Source organism: Gymnoscopelus braueri, assembly GCF_963280865.1.
Source record: "Gymnoscopelus braueri genome assembly, chromosome: 12".
Classification (NCBI taxonomy): Eukaryota; Metazoa; Chordata; class Actinopteri; order Myctophiformes; family Myctophidae; genus Gymnoscopelus; species Gymnoscopelus braueri.
Window position 1 is genome coordinate 13,655,804 of NC_137614.1, and position 18,699 is coordinate 13,674,502.

At 46.0% G+C, this 18,699-nt stretch overlaps 1 protein-coding gene across 1 annotated transcript in view; it reads right to left on the minus strand.

Annotated features, from left to right (window-relative positions):
• znf385a (zinc finger protein 385A) overlaps window positions 1–18,699 on the minus strand; it is an 81,544-nt gene that overhangs the window by 30,407 nt on the left and 32,438 nt on the right. The window contains 1 exon segment of the mRNA XM_080444186.1: window positions 9,783–9,940. Within this exon segment, the coding sequence (XP_080300312.1) occupies window positions 9,783–9,940 (158 nt within the window).

The window sequence follows — 18,699 nt, forward strand, 5'->3', positions numbered from 1 at the left end:
TTGGAGGTCCTTCACACGAAAAAGTTTGATAAAGTTTGCTCTATACAGCACTCGAGGTCCAATGGGACAAACACACAGTGAGCACACTGCTGCGCTGGTGCACCAACACACCCAGCAGGTGTTTTGTGTCTAAAGGTTAACCACTTGAACCATCGTGTCCCTGCTATGGGCACGATGTCATTAATAAGGTGAACATTCTGTGAAACAAATAGACCGGTTGTAGAACAGTTATTTTTGGTGAGAGAGATTTGGAGTAGATGGGGAAAAAGGATCAGGATCCTGGTATAGACCTCTGGGGGAGACACTGGTCAATAAAGTATATAGGGTTTAAGTGGTTAAACAAAGGTTGCAATGTCTAAACCTGCAACCAGTTTAATAGACACGTGTGTGTGTGTGTGTGTGTGTGTGTGTGTGTGTGTGTGTGTGTGTGTGTGTGTGTGTGTGGGGGTGTGTGTGTGTGTGTGTGTGTGTGTGTGTGTGTGTGTGTGTGTGTGTCTGTTGGCAGCCAGTCGCCAACAGTGTTTATAGTGTGTTGCTATAACAGGGACGACAGGCATTGCATCTATCCTATTAAACAGAGACGTGTGACCCCCCGACCAGATTGTTACAATAGGTTCGTGTTTGCCCCATGCTAATTGTTTCAGCTGGGATGTCCATCACTGGGGGGGGATGTTAAGCACATCGTATAAATTTAACTGGCTAGCATTAGTGGCTCACCAGTGTGTCAGTGGCTAAACCTCTTCATTTAAACACTGTCCCAGACACAAAGACCCAGGAAATCCAGCCCGCACTGGTCCGAACTAGGCCCCCGCCACGCCACTCTCCAGCTATGTCTGAAGCAGAATATATCTGGCGATCATGGTTAATTGAGATTAGCTTTATCCATGGAGTCCATGCCTCTCCATGGCTGGCCGCGGATTTTCACCAAAGACAATTGTCTGGCACTCTTGCCTTGTGTGCTCATTACAAAGAGTTGGCGGGCGGCTTAACCAGGCCCAAATAAAAGTTAACGTGACACCAACAGGAACTTGCTGAGCCAAGGGCAAGGCCTGATATTTTGATTGTTTGTGTTCTGTATACTCTCGCTTATGGAAGGAATGGAAGCTCAGGGCCAATTCCGCTAATGTCGTCTGAATTCAAAAGGCAATAACAGAGCATTCCAGAGAGCGTTCAGTTTCTGTTTTCAACCACGCTGATGTTAAGACCCCGACAGAGCATAAATGAGACAATTTGGCTTGTTGTCACAAATTTTAATTTGCCTAATCACCGAGCTTTTTGCACGCACCCAGAGCAAAAGCCTCGTCTAACAGAGGAGCAGCTTGAGATCTTGGCCCCAAGAGGGAGACGGGAGAGGCTGAAATGAATATTCACACAAGTCAAACAAAAACAATTTCAAAATCTGCACGGGGCTTGTTACTCGGCAACCCCAAGGAAACAGGGTAAACAGAGAAGGAGGGAGGGAGGGAGGGGAGGAATTGAGGGGGACTGAGACAAAAAAAAAGAGAGAGACGAGTCAGCCCAGTGGCAGGACAGTGCAGACACACACCATCTGGACGAGAGAGCGAGGAAGAGGAAGAGAGGAAGAGAGAGAGAGAGGGTGAGAGAGGGCAGGAGGAAGGTCTGCGCCGGACATCCTCACATCGCACATTTTTATCTCTTGGCTCTCCTCTGCACTCTCCAACTCCCACGACTCCTGCTCTGCAAAATCAGAGTGTTCGTTTAACTCCTGGAGAGTAAAAATGGGGGCTTACACTCCGAGAGTTAAACTAACTACACTCAGGATATTTGCAGTGTGCTCCGTCCTTCTCTCTTTCCTTCACCTCATTATAGAGCTGGCTCCATTGCTCTCGCGGTGAGGAACGGATATTAAAGCGACAATGCTGGTGGATGATAACTATCTAATAACTCTGGAATAGCCGGGGCTGAGTCCTGCGAATGGCCCAGTACCACATAACGATGTCACTCGAACATGTAGAACAACCTTCATTAATTGACAGTAACTGTGTCTCATTTTGAACCCTTAGTTGTTTCTCACGTGAGAATCCACGTACTAAAAGTCTGGCACACAAGTGTTACAGTTTACAACCATGTAATTGGCTGCATGGTTGTGTGTTGGCTGTATGGCTGCCCTGACTTTGATCAGAGCTGTTTAACAGTTTAACAACTTTCAAACTGGCGTCTTTATTTTGGGCATATCATCACAGGTAGTCATTTTCCCAAATCTTTCCAAAAAACATGCATCATACTTACTAACACCAATCTAAATAGATTGGCTATTTTTCATCATTTTCACCAAAAATAATTACACTTTTGAATGTATTATTATTAGGCCTACTTATTATTACTTATTTGCCCAAAACAGGGATGCCAGGGTTAATGTGGTTAATGAGAGTACAGTAACACTGTGCTGTATTCTGAGTCATAGGATTCCTCCCCATGCGGCCAGCCCAGCGTTGTGGGTGTGGGTCCGCTGCATGACCCAGTCTGTAAACTCCACAGTTACAAACAGTGTGGGGCAGCCAACAAGGCTTTTTAAGAGCCTATTCAACATGGTCTCTGAGGCTAAATGTCATCCAAACCCCTCCCCTCATGAAATAAGAGCAGAGCGTTGTGATGTAATCAGAGTACGGCTTGTTTGAATGTGATGGGGACCCTGGCAGGTGAAAGTAAGCCGCACAGACCATTGATTCTAGCAGCCACTCAGGGGGCCAGCAGTCAACAGTTCAGCCAGGGTCTTTAATGCCTTTAATGCCTTAATGCTGTCTGTTAACGCAGAGCAGTGTCCAAACATGCTCTGTGAGAGGGTGTGTGTAATCCAGAAGCTTGACTGTGACCAGCTAGAGGCCACTAAACACCGAAAACAAACACATGCACTAAAAATATACATGTGCCACTGTTTTCTTCACTTCCTCTGGCTTAAATTTCTACAATCACACTTTGTCTCTCTGTCTCTTTGAATCTCTCTCTGTCTCTTTGTATCTCTCTCTCTCTCTCTCTCTCTCTCTCGCTCTCTCTCTCTCGCCCCCCTCTCTCTAGAGAAATGTAGATTACATTCTCTCTGAGTGCCCCCAACACATGGCACTCAGTTTACACACACATTTACACTCAAAGGACCACAAGGTTTTTGTCTTATGCTTGTAACAGATATGTACAAATGTATGTTAATTTTTGTCAATAAAAGTGTCAACAAATGATTTGAACACTGTACAGAGTGGAAGCAGTGAACAGCAGTGGTGTGGTATGCAGAGTTCAGAGGCTCTCAGTTGGACCACTCTGGCAGCAACAACAGCAGTGATCCTGTGCCACGGCAGATAAAAGAAAAAAAAACCTTTGAAGCTCAACTTTGACTTCTTCTGAGCTGCTGCCCGGGTCTTGAAGCAACACTACACTCACAGTCTGTCTCCTCCTTTGGACCTACATCTCCGCGAGCGTGCGAGCGTTGGGGGTCGCTAAACGTTTGCGTTTGGCGTGGAGTGGAGTGGAGGGGCACACAGTACTCACCCGCTTCTCCTCCGTGTCAGCGGGGGCTTGGAGCTGCATGGGTCCTCCTGTGTGTGTGTGGCTGCACTGTGTCTGGGTCTCGGCGTGTGTGACACTGACAGTGTGTGCTGCTCTGTCCTCGCTCATTCAGCCTCCAACTTTTTTTTCTTTCTTTTTGGTCAGTGCTGAAGATACTGTAAGGCTACAACGGGACCTGTACTTTAGTGATGCATTGGCAAAATATTCCTGTTCCTCCCTCCCGGTGATCTGTGCCGGTCTATACAGTACGTTCCTGCCAGAAGGACTGGAGCGCTTGCCGTGAGGATTCTCTGCTCTCCCCAAATCTGTCCCTCTCTCTCTCTCTCTGTCTTCACTGACACATCACCTAACAAGTGCCGGTCTCCTCTGCCGCCTCCTCCTCTTCTCTCTCTCTCTCCCTCTCTCTCTCTCTCTCTCTCCCTCTCTTATTCTCACGCTTCCTTGTAGTACTTTTCCCTCACAGTTCTCTCTTGCGACTCTCCTCCCCTTTCCCTCTCGTTCTTTTTCATGCATACTCAAACATTCTGTCCAGATGTAGTCAGTGGTGTGTTCTCAGACCCCCTCCCAATTACAGTACCTCCCTCACACACACACACACACACACACACACACACACACACACACACACACACACACACACACACACACACACACACACACACACACACACACACACACACACACACACACACACACACACACACACACACACACACACACACAGTTCCTTCCCTCCCTCTGTTCTAGCCATCCATCATATGTCAGCATCGGTTAGAACTTTTGACCTACCAAATCCAACTGCATTTGCTCCTTGACACACACACACACACACACACACACACACACACACACACACACACACACACACACACACACACACACACACACACACACACACACACACACACACACACACACACACACACACACACACACACACACACACAAACACACACACGCACACACGCACCTAGGCATAAACCCTACCCCCTCCTCTGTCCTCACCACCAACTGTTTGACAACACAGGCACACATGTGAGCACTTAGACTTTGGAGAGAGACCTCATTATACACCTCAGGAGTTGGACTGATTTGCTGCACGAGAACATTTACTTTTTTAATTTCTTAATTAGCTGCTAATCAATCAGGATATGTCTATTGAAGCCTGTCCTGAGAGGACTTAACGGCTCCCCATTCAACTCGAGTGGAACCCGGGGTTGTTACTGAGAACGGTGGGTGGTGTGGGGGGACGGGGGGTATAGTTGCAGGTGAGTTTCAACAAGTCTGCACATGGCTTCGCGTGATTAGACACCTTCATCGGAAATTCCAAACTTTTCAGCTTGAGCGAGTCCGCGTTGCGGCTGGCATCTCAATTCAGAGACGTGTGTGAGCGTGCGTGCCTGCGTGTGTAGGCGTGCACGCGGGTGTGTGTGCGTGCGTGCATGCTCATTTCCATACCAGCACCAGCTGCTGCAGATAAATAATTCAACCTCGTCACTGTCTAGAGGCGCATTGGGCCAGACAGGCAGGTAGAGGACAAATCTCATTAGAGAGCCATTAGAAGTGTATGGAGCTCTAGATGAGCCCAGTCACCTGCTATGGGGGCTAATAACACTCAATGCGAAGTAGAGTCTCATTAAGACTGTACAAACTCAGCATAGTTAGACTTATAAAAAGAAAATGAGGCAATAACAGGATTAGCCCACTTCCAGGATTAGCCCTCTATCAGTCTAAGACAGTGGTTCTCAAAGTGGGGTCCAGGGACTCTCTGGGTTCCTTTAGGGGGTTCTGAATTGACAACTACGAGGGTGTAACTCTGACAGTGTACAAATGGAACCAAATGGACCCGTTAGGGTCCATTTGGTTCCAGTTATACAGTGTCATAGTTAAGGGGGGTGCTTGAAATGTACAAGTTTGAGAACCACTGGTCTAAGAGCAGCCATGTCACTGAACAACAACATGTACGTATTTCAAATATAGCACTGAATTAAATGGAACCATTGCCTATAGGTAAGAACATCAAGAGTACACAGGTTTGTATGTCCTTGAGGTAAATGTACACCGTGCCAAACCCAGCGCAGGGGACGAGCCCCCTCCATTGTGTACACATTCCTCTCCCTTAAAAGCCCAACAACCCATAAAATATGTCCAGTAATGAACACAGAGCTGCGAACACTCAATCAAGGCCTTCCAATATAAGTCGGCTCAAGCACTCGATACCAATTTAAACACCAACTGTAGTTTGAGGTAGCTGAGGGGCAGTGAGTTTCTCCTCGCCAAGGAAAGTGCCTTTTATCAGTGCCATCTGTCACTCACAGGTAGTGATAACAACATGTACACACACATACCGTATGCTACAACAGTCCAGCCTGTAGCTTACACTTCAGAATTAGAACCAGACCCATACATCAGTATGGCTGATATATCGGTCATTATTAGACTTTTTGGATGACATCAGTATCGGCGCATACTGTGCATATATGTGGCCCATGTGCTATTTTTAAACAATTAAGCCCCATTCAGAAACCTTAAAAAATAGACGATCTAAAAGCTCATAAAAAGCATTAAAAGCTCACACCGCATTGCATCGCAACGTATTGTCAACATTTTTCAAATGTATAAGAAATGTGTTTGTTTTGGACCCTCAAATCTGGCATTGGTTGTGTTCCTTTCCTATTTCCCATGTCAGTTGAGAAGGTGCTTCACTACAAACAGTGTGAGTGAAGCCTCCTCAGTGTCAGTCAGTCAGCACCCTGTTGTTTAGATTGTGGTTCAGGGGAACACGATGAGGTAAAAGCCTTTTAATCATGTCCTGTTAGGTGATGCAGATAAGGTCAGACTGTACTCCCATACTCTCCTATGGCCCCATCTACTGGTCAGAGGCTGGTAAAACACCCCCCAGCTGACTGACTGACTGACTGACTGACTGACAGACCGACACACTGCTTTATGGCTCGGAAGCCTGGACCCCATACCAAAGGCACGTCAGAATCCTGGAGAGATTCCACATCCGCTGCCTACAACGGATCCTGGGTCTGACCTGGGAGGACAGGGTCCCATATGTGGACATCTATGACCGGACCCAAACACCCAGCATTCAAGTGTTCCTTGCTCAAAGACATCTGCGCTGGGTGGGGCATGTAATCCGCATGCCCACCCAGAGGCTCCCCCGACAGATCCTCTACGGCCAACTCCAGGAAGGCTGTAGGTCTCCCGGGGGACAGCGGAAACGCTACAAGGACCACATAAAAACCCTCCTGAAGCGCTGTGCCATCCAACCCTCGGCACTAGAAGACCTGGCTGCTGATCGCCATACCTGGCGCACCACCAGTCACAAGGGCATCGCACACCTCCAGGAGCAGACCACAGAGAGGAGAAAGCAGCAACGTGTGCAGCGACACCAGCGTGCTGCAGGGGCCCCCCTCTCATGTGTGGACTTCATCTGCCCCTCATGTGGCAAACCGTGCGGGTCACGCATTGGCCTGCATAGTCACATGCAATGGCACAACCGCCATCCCCCTCAATAACCCATCCTTGGAGCAACGTCATCATCGAAATCGATGGACAGCCATAAGCAAGTAAGTGTGTGTGTGTGCGTGTGTGTGTGTGTTTATGAGAGAGAGAGAAAGAGAGAGAGAGAGAGGCAGAGGTTCACTGCCTTGATGACAGAGAGCGAGACAAAGGGAGAGTATGGTTTCAGTGCAACTAACACATGTGAGAGTGCAAAACGAAGAGTATAGTTATAGCAACTTTTAATCCATAAGCTGCCCAGTCCAACTTGACTTAACCCCAGTGAGAGTGGCTCCAGTTAAATGGGGCTCATGGGGTGGGGGGGTGGGGGGGCTATTAAAAACTGTGGCTAATGGTCTCCGGACTAGCATGGTGTTTGCTGTTACTATCCTTGTAGTGACACATGTGCTCAGGGCACAGGTCACATTGCGTACAGTTGGGGACAAGTGCTCGCTATATTTCCCTCTGCATAGCAGTCGAGATAAATGAGTGACACACTCACACACACACACACACACACACTACTGTCACAGGCCTGTGATCCCCGGAATTAAATTGGCCTATATACATATATATAGTACGCTGGTTTTACATATTGCTGACAATAGAGAAGAGTCTGTGTTCCCTAATGTCTGGGGGAAGAACGCAGCACATTAACGCTGAGTAGATGAAATGGTAAATATCCTGTACAAACGCAACTGATCAGACGTTAACCGTTCAGTCATGGCCTGCAGAAAGAATTCCACCTCAAACAAAGCTCCTCAGCGCATGCAGCGAAACCCCAAGAGAATCCGTGACATCAAACAAACCATTTCCAACCCAAAGGCTGTTTGAAGTCCACAGGACTGGAAAGATGACAGTAGCGTTGCTGTCAGGTGGAAACCTTGTATGTCCAAAACGGTTCCTTTTTTATTATTATTTTAAAAACATTCGAGAAATTGTGAAAATAGACGATCTACAGTACAAGCTCACAACGCGTCGCGCAGCTTTTTTCACTACTATTGTGAGACACTTGTATGATGAAGTAGGGCATTAATTTATGATAAAACATAACTGTTTTCCCCTCGGGGGTTTCGTTATTGATGTACGTATATCTCCCTGCTCTTCAATGGTTGTCTTCTAATGTGCTGAGCAGGGAGTAATGTATGCAGAGCCTGAATGCCAAGATCAAATATAATATTCACACTTGTATTTACATTTTATAAATAAAATGTTCTCAAGTTATTATTGGTCTCAATCTATTCGTGAGTTATCTGACTGAAACATAAAAAGTAGAAATATGGAGATCTGATATATACTTTGTTGTACAATGGTGTCGCTTGCTGAAAATACATGGGAGATCTATTCTACAAGCTCACAAGTCTGCTCATATGACGGACAAAGAAATTAGCATTAGGAACCACAATTGGCCAGGAGGAAAATTGCTTTGAGGCAGAAATAATGTGTTCATTGTAAATGGCAGCATTTAAGCACTTGAACCCTAGCATCCATATTCTGGGGGGGGACATTCGCTGAAATTAGCAGATCTGCAAGCTCTCAACACGCTGCGAGTAGAGAGTTTAAGTGGTGAAAGAATAAGTAGATATGCATGTGTACAGTATAGCACAGTCTTTACTGCATGACTGTATGAGTCTCAGTGTCTGTCTGTCTGTCTGTGTGTGTGTGTGTGTGTGTGTGTGTGTGTGTGTGTGTGTGTGTGTGTGTGTGTGTGTGTGTGTGTGTGTGTGTGTGTGTGCGTGTGTGCGTGCGTGCGTGCGTGCGTGCGTGCGTGCGTGCGTGCGTGCGTGCGTGCGTGCGTGCGTGCGTGCGTGCGTGCGTGCGTGCGTGCGTGCGTGCGTGCGTGCGTGCGTGCGTGCGTGCGTGCGTGCGTGCGTGCGTGCGTGCATGTCTATTTGTAGATAATCTCGCAAACCACTAGACCGGTCAGTGCTGAATTTCAATGGTCATATATATGTCATATAGATGGCATACGTCACATGAAATTGATAATTAAGTCACGCTGTTATTAGATCCTGTCATGTTTTCAGACATGACAAGTACCAAAGATTAAAATATCGTCGTTGTAGGGTGAAAACCTCCAAAACCGTTCCTTTGTTATCATTATTAAAATAATGATTATTACAATAGTGAAAATAGCCGATCTACAAGCTCACAATTGCAGATCTGCTATTTTCACATCTTTTGTGCAATACTCTTATATGATGAAGTAGGACATTCATTTATGAAAAAAACATAAAACGCTGAAATATGGAGATAAGGTTTCTGTCCAACAGCAACAATATTCTGGTTAATGGCTTTTGGCTGGAACATTTAAATCTTCTAAAAATGTAATTGCTAGTTATACAGTCCCACTATCATATTCTAAAGGTCCTTAAATTTAAGACAGACACAATGAAATGCATTTATGTACAAGGTAATAACCAACATAATAACCACACACATTTTGCTATGTTAGTACAGGGATATTAGCTTGCAATGCAGCACTAAAATATCATTGAATTATTTTCCTTATGCGAGTCCGAGAGGAAGTATGAAAACTACTGCTGAGTCTGTGAGTTACTGCAGCCAGAGAGAGAGAGTGTGTGTGTGTGTGTGTGTGTGTGTGTGTGTGTGTGTGTGTGTGTGTGTGTGTGTGTGTGTGTGTGTGTGTGTGTGTGTGTGTGTGTGTGTGTGTGTGTGTGTGTGTGTGTGTGTGTGTGTGTGTGTGTGTGTTTATGCATCTTTGTGTGTGTATGTCCACATGGTCAACTCACAGTGTTGAAGTTGTGGAAGAGACCCATGCTGTGTGGAGGTGGAGCAGTCTCCATGGGGAACTGCAGGAATTGTTTCAAATTCATGTCCAGGTGCGGTTGCATCATTGCAGGGGTCCGCAAGAACGTTGGCACTCCCGCCCCCGCCCTGTTTATACCTCCTAGAGAGAGAGAGAGAGAGAGAGAGAGAGAGAGAGAGAGAGAGAGAGAGAGGGTATTAATGTATGACTCAAATATACACCTGACAGTCTTGGTAAATGGTACATTTCTGTAGTGCCTTTCTCCAAAGCACTTTACAATGTGCATCACATTCACGCTGCATTCACACACACATTCACACACCGACAGCGGAGGATACCACGCAAGGCACCAACTTGCTCATCGTGAGCAGTTCAGGATTCAAGCGGGGTTCTTGCTCAAGGACACTTGCAGCCAGGAGAAGCCGGGGATCAAACCGAGAGCCTTCCGATTCCAAGGCGGCCACTCTATCTACCGAGCCACTGCCACCCCTTCTTCAAACCCACAGCTATACCGTATAAATCAAAAAGTGTTGACTTAATTTGGACAGGACCGAGTGGAGAGACAAAAAAACAAACAATGTAAGGCAGCTCTCCAACCGGAATCAAATCAGGGATGTCGTGACAATAAACACCTGTGAAGTTTTGTGTTTATTGTTGTTGTGACTCCTTCTCCTGTTTGCTTTGGCGATGCGAGAACAAACATTCACTGTGTTGCTTATTATAGATGGTTCACTGATCCCTGTGAGAGAGAGCGTGCCATTGAATTCCAATAAGTACAATGAGCAACAATTGCTGTGCATAAGCATTTGGCTTCGGCAAAACTCCCTGCAGACTCAATGCAGACCTGGGAGTTGTGTGGCGGTGTAGCAGAACACTCAACCACCTGTGTTGATTTTGACAGCACATTTTAATTTAGTTTTAGTCATACTCTTTTGAATAAAATTCCATTTAGTTTTAGTCACATTTTAGCCATCTGAAAAGTTTTAGTTTTTGTCTAGTTTTCGTCGGCTTCCGAAGTCCCATAGGACCATTAGATCAGCGCTTCTGGTTTCCCACTGCAGAGCTGGAGCACCTTGTCGTTATATATACTGTATATATATATATATACACTGTAGATCTATATAAATATATATATATGTCCCCTACATATGTACGATAATATCGTCCTCCCAATATTATCGGCCAATATTAACATTAAAAAGCATTGTGAGTGTGTAGATTGGCTATTTTTAGTGCGAGACACGATATGCAACAAAGTATAAATCAGGCTCGTAGGGCTCGTGTTTGTGCTTGTTTCATTGTGCGAAAACATCCAAATCAAACAACAGAGAGGAACAGGAAACAAATAGAAAAGAATTCCACAAACGCAGCAGGCAACACCTCCCATCCAACTGCCTGGCTGTCTGCCTCCTCTCCTTTCATTTCCTCTCCTCTCCTCCTCTCCTGTCTCCTTTCCTTTTTTCTCACACTCTCTCTCTCTCTCTCTCTCTCTCTCCTCCTCTCCTAGGAGACATCTGCAGCTTGGTGATAATGAGTTTCATCACAGCATGTGTAACTCCATGTCAGGCCGACTCACACACTTGAGCGGGATCGCTTAGTTATGTCTAATTAAGAAACGAATGAATCATAGACTCTGATTCCACCACTTGTGTCTCCCAGGCCAGAATTGTATGTGGCTTGCTTTTCTAGTGGATTCTCATTGGGGTATAACACGCACACACACCTCTGTACAGGAGGTCTGTGTTTAATTCTCCTGTAAAAAAAAAGGTGTCAAGCTGTCATTATGGTCAACAGCTAGCGTTGGCTACCTCTCCCCATGGCCACTCCCCTCTGCTCCTTATCCTCTCGTCTCCTCCTCCGTAACCTCTGTCAAGGATGATACTGATGGAGCCCACGCAGCAAAACTCTGCTTCAGCACCCTCTTAGATTAAGCCTCTTAATAGCCACAACTGGATTTCTGCAGCTTTTCAAATTCCCCAGAGACTTAAAGCTCTCCCGCTCTCCTTTTTTGGGATTGCGCTAAGCTACTCCCTCTCTTTCTCTCTCTCTCTCTCTCTCCTTTCCAGTCCATCTCTCTCTTGCTCCAATTCTCACTGCAATTCGTTTTCGCCAATCTCCCAGCCTACCCGCTTTTTCAAGGCAATCTCTTTTTTTTTGTGTGATTTACTCGACACCTCTGCATTTTCTCCTAACTTTGATTCCGCCGAATGTGATCAGGAGAACCAACATGGCCACCGCATGGAGGAGTGTGGTAGAGAGAGAGAGAGAGAGAGAGAGAGAGAGAGAGAGAGAGAGAGAGAGAGAGAGAGAGAGAGAGAGAGAGAGAGAGAGAGAGAGAGAGAGAGAAAGAGAGGGAGAGTGAGAGAAAGAGAGAGAGAGAAAGAGAGAGAAAGGAGGAGATGTCAGATTGAGTGAATGTGCTGTCTCAGCCAAAGCCCATCTGCCTATTTGTGCGCATCTGTAGGCCTCAGGGCGAAGAGGATTGTAGCGTTACCTCCGCTTCGGAAAGTATGCTCCAGGTATACTCAGACGGTGTCGCTCTCCAAAAATAGCCGATCTACAAGCTCACAAAGCATCGCAATGTGAGGCGTTGTGAGCTTGTAGATCGTGATTATAAAATCCAGGCTCAAGTTTCCTCCACTGACTGAACACAACACACGCACATCCATTCACACATGCATGAAATAATGTGTATATGCATGTACATGCACACAGTCATACACACAGAGAAATGCGCTTGTTGATGACCGTTGGTGTTCCAGGCACCATCAGATCTCCCACTGGTGGACTGCACAGTACTGGTTGTCTTATCATCTCAGCTCATAACGGTTGACTCACCACAATGTCTCATGACAAGCTCTCCTGCCCGCAGTACTCAATACCACAGTAGTAAGCTAAACAACCTCATCGTGTATAGTCAAGACATACAGTACTGTACTTACTCACGATACATACTGTACATACACACAAAAAAGGTGTGCATTTTATTATTTTTTTACATGGATGTCAGTGTTTAGTTGGAGCCATAACATGTCAGAACCATGTCATGGTTCTGATGTTGACACCTTATGTTCCCAACAACACAGGATACATAACTGTTTATGAGGAATGATAACAGCGACAAATGCTACTGCGCCACAATAGGTAATATGTTACTAAAACCCACCCACGACCAAAGGTCTCAAACTAGACGCACTGAATATGAAGCATCACTTCTGAAACAAGCTACTGTAAGTGCTGCTGTGGAGGGAACAGCGCTCAGCCTGAAACCAGTGCGCTGCGATGGGACCGGATGGGAGGCCTACGGTACTCCTTCTCCTACTCCTACCCTCCCACCCCCCACATGACTGATGAAGGCAGCTCCTCCTTAGGGGCTGTGTACTAACATCATGACTAATACACTGTCTCTTGACTGCATTTATCGTGGCACCGAGGCTACGTTGATGCATAGCCTCAGTGCTTGTTCTGTTCTGTTCTGTGTGTGTGTGTGTGTGTGTGTGTGTGTGTGTGTGTGTGTGTGTGTGTGTGTGTGTGTGTGTGTGTGTGTGTGTGTGTGTGTGTGTGTGTGTGTGTGTGTGTGTGTGTGTGTGTGTGTGTGTGTGTGTGTGTGTGTGTGTGTGCGCGCGTGTGCGTGTGCGTGTGTGTGTGTGTGTGTGTGTGGCCTGCTTACAGGGAGTGACACCGGGCCAGCACCAGTTAGTTGGAGTTGCACCGGGGTAATGTTTGCAGTTCCCTAGTGAGTCTGTACTTGAACACGAAGACCGTTACAGCCAGTAAAATGGGTCGTGGAGGCAGGCAGGCAATCAGACAGGCAGGCAGGCAGACAAACACAATGGCCGTCCAGGGAGAGGGACCTGTCTTTTGCAGCAGAGACACCTGAACTGCTCAGAGCTGAATGGAACCGTGCCTGTGTCTCCAGATAGAGAGAGGGAGGATATGTGTGTCCTTGGAGCTCGCACGGCCCGTCAAGCAAGCGGCTGTTTGTGTTTGTTCATGTCTGTGTCTGCCTGTTTGTCTGTGTATATAAATCAAAGTGTGACTGCTTCCTTCCAGCGTTTAATTACCTCATTAAATTAAACTTCTCTTTGGGGACCGGCACACGCTGTAAATCAAACTATCACCGTATGCGGTGGTGTTCCAACGCAACTTAACGCAGGTTGGTGTGTGTGTGTGTGTGTGTGTGTGTGTGTGTGTGTGTGTGTGTGTGTGTGTGTGTGTGTGTGTGTGTGTGTGTGTGTGTGTGTGTGTGTGTGTGTGTGTGTGTGTGTGTGCGTGCGTGGTGCACTGGGATCACCTCTGCACAATGATGCAACCCTGCAGCTCAGCCAAACCATATAAAAATAGAAACGGTCTCCGCCAGGAGGCATGCCCTAATGTCAATATGGAAGCAGTTACATTTCTACCTACAGCCATGAAAGAGTAGCGCGCCATGTGATGACACAGTTGTACATCGTTTCCACTGTCTTCCTCCAGGGATGTGCTGTCCTGATCCACATCAACCAAAACATGTTATTTACAAATCCAGCATGCTCGTTTGCCAAAGTTTTCTACAGTACATGTCAGGGGTTTCAAGATTAGTTTTGGTGCAAGCTTTGCCAAACATCGAAAATGGGATAAAGACTGAATTAAGACCGAGTCAAATATGCACAGATATTAAGACTTGCAATTTGGGGGTACAGTATGTTGTCGATTTGCCATATGTTCGAGGATTGAGGTCCATGGCCTGCCTGTCAGTGTGCACAAGAAATATGACACTGATCAGCTAGCCAGGAATCCAGACTGATCACACTCACACACACGGGGCGATGGAATGATCTCCTGGTGGAGAATGATAATGACGATTTATCAATGATTTGTCTGTCCCAGAAACAATTGTTAACAGCCAAATGCAAAAACACACAACAAAATTAAAAGCCTAATTCATGCTCCGTCGCACAACTGTGTCGCGCACCGAAAATAACAGACCTACAACAAAGCCCACACACAAAGCGTCGCATCTGCGATGCATTGAAAGCATCTAGGTCGGCTACATCCGGTGCGCGACGCAGTCGTGCAATGAAGTATGCATCGGGTTTCACACTATGACATGGAGGCCATACTGATTCACTATGACATGAAGGCCAAACTGATTCACACTACGCTACCGTAGATGTGTAGTAGAGTAGCCCTAAGAGAGAAGCCTCATTATCTCCCATGGCTAGGGGGCACTCCCCTTTGCGGTGGATGTTTGGTTTCACATACAGGTGGTTACATTGGGGGCTCATTCGGGTAAGGGGGGAGGGGGAGGTCGGGTTCCTAGGGTGGTGAATGTTGCAGAGTAGCTCTGCCTAAAGCCCAGGAACCTAATTATCTCCTTTAGCCAAGCGGGGATTCCCCTTTGAATGAGCGGTATACATGTTAGATTCCCTACACGTGATCCCAGGTGATTACAGATGCTCTAAGTAAACAGTTGTAATACCAGTGATAACTATATTGCTGTCGTCTAGAAGTTTTACGAGGAGAGGGAGTTGTTTGTCTTCACTCTGCCATATTGGCATATTACCTCCCCTCTACTCTCCTGACTGACCCTGCGAACCTGATCTGTCTGTGTGTGTGTGTGTGTGTGTGTGTGTGTGTGTTCGAGCGTGCGTGCGTGTGCGTGTGTGACAGACAGGCTGTCTGGAAGAGCTGGGAGGACTTAGGGCAGTGATTTTGGATGTAGTTCAATCCTGTGACACGCCAGGAATGCTGCTGCCACACTCCCGGGGGCCATAATCGGAGCTCTTAAACAGCCTGCAGTGCAGGGACAATGCCAACAGGCCTAGTGTTGCAGCCAGCAGCTTGCTGTGTCTGTACAGTGTGTGCATTGTGCATAATAATGAGCATGCATGCTTACATGTTGTATACCGTTGCTTTTGGGCGGAAACCTTGTAAGTCCAAAACGTTCCTTTTTATTATGATAAAAAAAAACTATAGTGAAAATAGCCGATCTACAAGCTCACAACGCCTCGCATCGCATATACTGTACACTCTTGTATGGTGAAGCAGAAAAACATATACGTTTATATATGGAGAAACAAGGTTTCTGCCTGACAGCAACGATATGCACATGCATGCATGTTTGATTATGCAATTGCACACTCTCTTTCCCATTTACACACATCCGTAGTGATAACAGTAATGGCAAAACGGTGGAGCAACAGAATGCAAAATGACACCGCCTTTCTGCAGGTGGGGGTAGAAGGGGGATATAGGTGAGGAAAAACCCTGGCCTGGTGGTGCAGCACAAACACAAAGGAGGAGGAGGGGAGAAGGGCTGAAAATAGAGAGAAGGACTGCGAGAGATCAAAGGAGAGAGAGAGAGAGGATGATTTGCCTATTTGGAGTAATTCGCCAGTCTGTTTGGCCTTGATAAATCTGCTATCGTACTCCGCGCCCCCCTCATTTCAGCACATGTGCACGTAAACACAAACATATGTGCACATTCATGCACATGCACACGCACGCATAGACACGTACACGCATACATACACACACACAACAAAATAAACCTCCCCAATCCTATTTCTTAGTAGGACATGTTTGTAATTCCCTGTGTGTGTGTGTGTGTGTGTGTGTGTGTGTGTGTGTGTGTGTGTGTGTGTGTGTGTGTGTGTGTGTGTGTGTGTGTGTGTGTGTGTGTGTGTGTGTGTGTGTGTGTGTGTGTGTGTGTGTGTGTGTGTGTGTGTGTGTGTGTGTGTGTGTGTGGGAGGGGGTTGGTCGAGTACAGAACTAATACACTGGCAACTGGCAAGGCAAAAGTAACAGATGGAGGTTGATATAGAAATATAAGCAAAAATAAAACTGCATAGCAGCAATGGACTGGGTTCCACTGAATGATAAAAAAAAGTTTTTTATTCTGGATGCTAAAATTGTCCAAATGCATATCTGGACCAAATGTTTCTGGTCACCCTGACACATTTCGGGTGGATTCATCACTATATCATGATTTCACGGCAGATTTATTACAAGTTTACAGGTGTAAAAGAGTGGGTAAATTTATTTTCCATACAAGCTTCCACAAATTGCAGTTTCAAACGATGATCATAAGAAAATGTAAATTCAAGGGATAGTTCACCCCCAAAATTACTTTTTTTCTAAAAATTTGTCTCAGATAATGGCAGCTTTAAAATGGACTGGCTAATAATTCACTACAGACCAGTCTCTTAGTTTTTCTCAAACTACAGTATGTTCATTCATGCCTATCCCGTGAACCTGCCCTGTAAATTGTGTGTCATTAGGACACAAAAATCTAAATGCTGGGGGGAGAAAAAGAAAGGTGGACATTTTAGGCCCAAACTGCAAAACGTTCAGAATGTCCAGCTGATCTCCAATTGGCCAATCAGTGATATTTTTTGTTGGTCAGGTTATGGGCGAAGGTTATTGGGCAAAATACAGGAGAGAGAGTACAACAAGCATTCTAGAAATTGCAATAGGTTTCCCTGTCCGCAGTGGAACCCTGAAATATATTTTGTATCTATATCCAAACAGGGAAGCAAACAAGCATTGACTCTATGTCATTTTCAGCACCAGTGCAAGGCAAGATCTTTGCATCACTCATGCCTCACCATGTGTCATAATTCAGTTTACAACGAATATAGTAATGCATACGATATATATATATTTTTTGACATAGCAAGGTGGATAAACGCAGTAAGCCACATTTTCCCTGCAGCATTATTAAGGATTATTGACTGAGTCCAATCAATAACTGTCTAACGCTGCGGTTGGAAACTGAACCCGATAAGAGGAAGGAGCTCGTGGATATTGCTATTTTGGTATTTTCATTGTGCACACCACAAAACAAGAGCGGCATCAATGGCCGTTTATTAGAATCTAGGCTAGGAGAGTCTTTGGTGTCTTGAGATAATCTACCAGGCGGGGTAGGTGATGCCACACACTAGTATTCAGACCCTTTTCCCCCTTGGGTGTTGGGTGCATTCAAGAGGAGAACAATAGGAGAAGGGCGGTTGGCACAGAGACTCCCAGGACGGGCACAGATGTGCCAGGTTTGTTGGCAGGAGGGAGAAAGAGGGGGGGGGGGGTGGTTCGTGAAGCAAGCAGGCACCTGCCCCTCGCATGGCCCAGACAGAAGAGAGACATCACGGACCGCAGGAAGCATGACGATGTATTGATTGAACATGTATGTTTTCTCTGTGCTGCTTCTATACTGGATGCTGGAATATTACATTCACTCCTGTATTTTCATTAAAAAAGTTTTCCAAACTATTCGTGAGTCAGACTGAAATATTAGACTGAAATCAGACTGAAATATTATAAATAAATAAATAAAACCTTTGAATAAGATGAGGTAAATTCACCTGACTGAGGTTAACATCCTATAATAAGATGATCAACAATGAAGAGAAATCATATATTTATGTAGATAAATCATACTTGTCGGCTGAACGTTTTATGGCATATGGCAGCGTTAGTGACTAACTGCGCGCCGAATATAATTTACTTTATCGACCTAGGGGTACGCAGCGCACTGAGAATTCAAACTACTGTAACTGCTGGCTCTAAATCCTGAGAAACCCTGCCCTCAGCTCATGTATACATTATTGAGAGAGCTCTGAGTCACTGAGATGATTTAAGGAGACCCAGGCTGCACCGGGAGAATCCGAATATATCACTCTCAGCATCGTTTCTCTCATCAGATCTCTCCCTCTCTCTCTCTCTCTCTCTCTCGCTCTCTCTCTCTCTCTTTCTGTCACTCTCTCTGTCACTCTCTCTCACCAGGCTCATCGAAACACCATTAGAAGCCTTCTCTGTACCTGGGTTTGACATTTTACTGCCCTGTATCTGATGGCTTATTGATCAACTCACGGCAGCGCAACAAACTAGAGATGCCAGCTTATTTCATAGCCACTGAGGGGGAA